At 43.1% G+C, this 5,742-nt stretch overlaps 1 protein-coding gene across 1 annotated transcript; it reads right to left on the bottom strand.

Moving 5' to 3' along the window:
• Positions 1-852: 852 nt before the first annotated feature.
• Positions 853-5,510, bottom strand: SARC_09046 (hypothetical protein; the record flags this gene model as incomplete). Its single annotated transcript, XM_014296959.1, has 16 exons — positions 5,326-5,510; positions 5,053-5,182; positions 4,778-4,933; positions 4,344-4,460; positions 4,087-4,185; positions 3,870-3,962; positions 3,588-3,721; positions 3,362-3,473; positions 3,100-3,218; positions 2,905-2,973; positions 2,726-2,795; positions 2,240-2,474; positions 1,920-2,074; positions 1,619-1,766; positions 1,142-1,266; positions 853-876 (listed from the first exon to the last, which is right to left on the bottom strand). Coding segments are annotated over exons 1-16 (1,881 nt in total), but the record flags the coding sequence as incomplete, so codon positions are not given.
• Between the last annotated feature and the right edge of the window lie 232 nt (positions 5,511-5,742).

The raw sequence follows: 5,742 nt of genomic DNA, 5'->3' as shown, positions 1-5,742 counted from the left end.
CAATATATATATATATATATATAATACAATATATATATATATATATATTCTTCTGCTCGAAAACGTATGCACGTGTACAATCTCGACACACAGTAATATATGCATCTAGATGTTGCTGCGTGCAATGTTTGTATGCTCCATGGTGTTGGTGACACAGCCTTAGATCCCTGCGTTTGTGTTGCGTGGTTCGTGCTACTTCATTGAGAATCCATATTGTATTCTTGTCACGGACTCGATAGTGCATTCACTGCGTGGCATATCTGTTGTGTCGTTTTATTTGCACTTCTAAGTGAGTATTTACTATATACAGTGGTAATTGTATTGTTATAACCTAACTACGATAGGCCCATTCAGTGTTATTGGTCTTCTTCCTCAGATCCAATGCCATATCTAGTCGAAAGACCCAGATTCCAGTACATATGTGGACCGTCTAATTCATGATACGCTGGATTAGTTTTGTATAAGTTAGGAAGTTTACATTGTTTCTCCGTAGTTAGTTTCCAGGAGAGCTCAGGGTATCCTTCCAATGCCTGCAATTGTAGTATTTCAATTTTAACTTCAGTGGTCGCGGATAAGATCTGTGAAGCTCTTCATATAAGCAATGTCAAAAAAAAAACCCCCCTTTCCCTTTACTTTCACCTTACCTGATATGCCATAGGATACATTCGCGTCATGTCCTCGGTCTTCGTTTGGTGATGTGACCATGTCTCATTGAAACAAGGAACTGTAGCGGCGAATCATCAAATTGGGATGAATTTCGGGTTGCGAAAAGTCGCTTTCAAATTCTCCAGAGTGAACAATAACAATACAAGTGGCATGACACTTACTTGTGAAGATGCTGGATCTTAACAGTGCAGGTCTCTTTTCTCCCGGCTCCTGACAAATGTTATTTTAAAAGTTATGTGAGCTCACCAACAAAAAAAACCCCACATATCGTGCATCGCGTACTTTTTCACTCCATTTTTGGTAGTGTCCGTGTTCTGTGTTCGCCAGCCGCTTGAACACCTGAAGGTCAGATACACCGGTTAGTCAGCCAAAGGGACCAACACATCAGCACATGCATCTATCAATGCATATACCCCATTCCAATCCCCAGGCCTCATCTTTCACTCTGAGTAGAAACTTGCACGAGCGGACATACTGTATAACTCCAGAGATCCACGCCGGCCCTTGATGCCATGTGGGCTACTATTAGCCAGCCTTGCAGTGCGAACATCATGTAATGCAGCTGGGTTGGCCGTATCATCTCTTCGGGCATTGAGCCGTCTGTGGTCCATGATAGAACGCCAGGATGAGTGGTGGATACTCCGTTCTAGGGCGTTCAAAATTTGATCCTTTTATGCACACACCTATATTCGGCGTTTACGTGTGATATCACGTGGCACGATGGAAGGAGGTTCTCAATGAAGTATAATGCACACATCCAAAACTAAGCATCCCATACAGGGTGGCATCGCCCAAAGCCGGATGCTGACCTTGAAAGTGTGACGAATGCAAGCCACATCTGAGTAGGTCAAGCACAGCAAACATGACGCGTGCTTGCGAAATACATCGGAATACAATCCCATACAAAAGCAATTGCACGCACTCGCACAACGTCAACCCCTGTAGTACTAACCGAGGTCGAACTGTTCCAGAATTCGTGCCACGTCTGACTGGGCCAGCCATAGGAACGTGTCAATGTCGTTCAAGTATGCAGCGAGAGCCAACCGTTGCACGTCGAAGAAGGTGCCGTGATTATTGTCGTGCTTGTACTCTGTTTTGGCCTGTGGTGTTTATATGTGGATATCACAGTCGATCAACAGGTCAAAACTAAAGACAAGATAAATACTTATCGAATACTTATGAAACTTTTTTTTTTGCTGTTGTGCAAATGGTTGCAATATGAACGATTAATTAAAGAAGAAGAAACTCCTTGCCTGTTTACTGGTGTCCAAATAATTGGAATAGTTGGTCATCCATATCTTAAAGGCAGTGCTGTCTTCTTCTGTAAAGGAGGTAGACGCCTCGAGAAGTCGCATTGCGTCTAGGAAGAAGAACACGCTACGGAATTCCAATACTCCAGTACTGCGCCCTGTAGATCCAAAAGTTGCGAATGACGATTAACTTCACACAATAACACCATATTTCTTTCCTCGTATCATTCGCACGATCCAGCTATACCTTTCTAAAGCCAACGTGTATTTATACTTTGTACAAGTACATTCGCAAAGTTTGACATAAGTGTACGTGTACGTACCTAAGTTGCCGTTGACGCCCCAATGGATTTGAGCATACATCGAATGCGGAGTTTGCCGCGTTTCCTCGTTCAAGAACCACACCCTAACATTGTCTACCGCTTTTTTTGCGTATGTCTCATCTTCTGTCATATGGTATGCCAATATTAGCACTGTGGTATTGCGGAACATATTGGCCAACGCCGTCCGGTCGTACTTCTCGCTGCCAACGTCATACAGAACCGACCCTGGTATCCTCTGAAGAGTTGACAGGAGTGGTTCGTCAGTATAATACACTATTCGGTTTATCATACTAATGTACGATGACTTTCAGATATACACAAAAGTCCAGGGTACGATATGAAGCCTAACGAATACAATACAATTAGTGATATTACGTAGAAACATAAAGGTCCTGAGGATATGATCGAGAATTTGATATGCGAATGAAACCGCAGGTACGTTATGGTAACTCTTGCAATCAAACAAAAATAGTCGGATATAGATACCTCTCCGTCTCGACGAATATACGGTAATCCAGTCTTAGTGTTGGGATCGGGCCAGTAGTATGGCTTGACGCTGTCGCGTACAAGATAAGAACAAAGATCGATCATGAGTTACAATACAGTGATTCATTGAACAACAAGGAATTTAATAAATAGCTGAACCAGTTATTTTCAAGCCATACCTGTAGTAGTCGTGCTTATTCCGACTTGGAGGAAGCTCGGTTTTGTACGTCACAGACCAAGGGCCCTGTCTAAAGTATAATAAAGCCATGAAGTAGATAAACGAATTCCGAGAGTTGGAGAAGGGGTCAGCATGGAAACGGCTGTACTTGAAGTAAAAGCATGACAAAGATACCATACGGCACCACAATGCTTACGTTTTTGAGTAGTCCGCATCCTTAATCAGAGTATCGATCAAGCTTTTCAACTCTAAGTCCCGTTCATTTGGGTTGCTGACTTTTTTTGCCACCAAATCTCTGTACCTTTGTTTCTCCAACTATGTGCAAGTAAAGACGGAATGAGTAAGTAAACGGCTTCACAGAAGAATCTGTTCGACAAAGAAGGGAATAATCTGCCATCACCTACATGTTTTCACGGGCGTGCAACTATCTGGCGGCCATGCATTATTTGCATTATTACCTGTAAAATAGTCTCGTTGTACATTAGCAACGTGCGGTCTGTAAACCCGTGATACTTGGCGGCGACAGTCGTATCTAACGCTTTGAGCTCATCAAACAAGTTGACCATGTAGCTGCCCATCAAAAAAACAATTGCAGTTGGTTATTAGTACTTGAGATTTAAGTGTGTACGATGTGTTTCATAGTACCAAGAATAGTCGTACAAACGACGTATTGCTTCAGCTTACCCCCGATCCATCCGGTGCGGTTTGGACTCCTTGAAAGCGTGGAATAGAATAGGTTGCTCGAGACTAGCGCCGTCTTTTGAGGGCTCTCGCCATCGCTTTGTCTTCTCTCCTACTGGCGCCAGTTTGATGGCACTCTGTTTTGAAAGCGTGTTTTAAATTTCTCGTCGGTTTACGAACAATTTGTACGCCAAACCCCAATCTAGCCTGGTAATAGTACTATTCAAAGTCTAGACCTTGTTCCGAAGATCGATGATGCAGAAGTGAAGACGGACAGTGACTTACCTGGATCCGACCGACGCGGTATTGTCTTGGCATATACGCGGCGGTATGATCCACTAACCTGAAAGACACATCTGCAGACCGAATATTGAGCTGCTGCATAACAGATACAAGGCGTATAGAGATAAGCAAGTTGACATTGTAAATACAAAGAATGCGCCTGCTCTTTTATTAGAACCTTCAAGCTATGGATTTCGATCGACTATACAAAAAGAAATACCTGTGTGATGTCTTTGTTCGAGGTCATTTCTCGGAGAGCGTGCCGTAAGTTCGCCCACTGCTCAGGTAGCAATAGAACATCCCAATCTAGCAAAATCACCTGTCCTCAATAGAGAATGACACATGGAGTCAGTACCGTTCTAAAGAAATGGTAGGATATCTCACTGACAATGTAGTCCGACTAGAATACCTATAAGCGGATGGACTTGTTGACGCAATGCAAAGGATAACGCGACACCGAAGAATTGGTATCCATACCCAATCCGGACGCACATCCATACGCTCCGCTTCTCCAATTGCCAGAGCACGTCCCCCTCTCCTGTTAGTTACGTAGTTCTTCTTGTACTTGTATATGTCGTGATTGATGCTTAAGCGCTGAATATAGGTGATTTTTAGGGTATTTATATCGCTGAAAGTTAGAATGAGCCATATCTGAGCGTAAATACTACCAATGAAATATCGTAGCTAAAATAAAGCTCGTTCGGGAATATTCCTAGCAATGAACACTGTTATAATGCGGATCAATTATCGCCTGAAGTCAAAAGAATCAAATCAGAGAAGAAGGTGCCGAATCACAAAACACGCCACACAATACAACACGTACCATTCCATATAGACAAAGAGTGTCAACATCATACCTAAGCAAACAACACGTACCATTGCATAGTAGACAAAGCGTGTCAACATCATACCTGAGTCAGAGGCATGTTGTAGTAGCGTCCACTTCTGAGAATATCAATAGGAAGTCGCCCTTCATATACAAGTTTTTTTTCGCGATACTCATCCCACTCGAATGGAATGACGCTATATTCGGCTCCATACTCTTTCAATACTTCTTCCACTGAATTCTATTAAAGCATATGTAAAAATCAAAACGACAGCAGTATTGTTGCCACATCGACCAGCAGTAGTCCCTTGAACGCATATGGCATGGTTTGTTACAGATATATAAAAACATGAGACTTACCAATTCTTCTACATCATGCAGCCTGTTGATTATCCACCGCGAGGATAATGCGCCCGGCAGGCTGACGCCTTTCTCACGTTCTAGTACATACCGTATATGATCCGCCGTCTCTTTCACAGCCCGGTAATCGCTAGGTGTGCACGTACAAGAATCACGTGAGTTGAATATACTTTAAATTTACCGTCTGAATCTCTAAAGCGCCTATCAAAAGGGAAGGAATACAACTAATGTTTTTTTGAGTTCTACACTTGTTAGAACCACCGAAACACATACTTCTCGATGATACGATACACCACCGCAGTCGGCGTAGTGGCCTTCGCCTCGGCCGCAATAATCTTTGCGTGGCGGCTGAGAGCTCGATTTCGCATGGCCTGAACCTCTTCCGCTGTATTTTCTTGGTCTGTGTGATCTTCTGAGACTTTCGGTGTATCATTTTCTTTAGAGAGCTTCCGTGTATCATTTTCTTTAGAGAGCTTCGGTGTATCGTGGTCTACCGCGTGTAATCGCTTGGCACCAGACTCCGCAGATTGTCCTCCAGAAGTCAGTCTGTAGACGTGAAATAGAGTACAATGCTCAGACGGAAACAGTCGAATCAAACGAAGATATAACCCGATGTAAGCTTCCTCTGATCAGAATTAGCTTTGCTATTGGCCAGGTAACGAGCTAACTTAGATCATAGATGCGTACATA

The sequence above is a fragment of the Sphaeroforma arctica genome (assembly GCF_001186125.1).
Source record: "Sphaeroforma arctica JP610 unplaced genomic scaffold supercont1.877, whole genome shotgun sequence".
NCBI classification, from domain to species: Eukaryota; class Ichthyosporea; order Ichthyophonida; genus Sphaeroforma; species Sphaeroforma arctica.
This window is presented reverse-complemented; position numbering and strand designations above follow the sequence as displayed.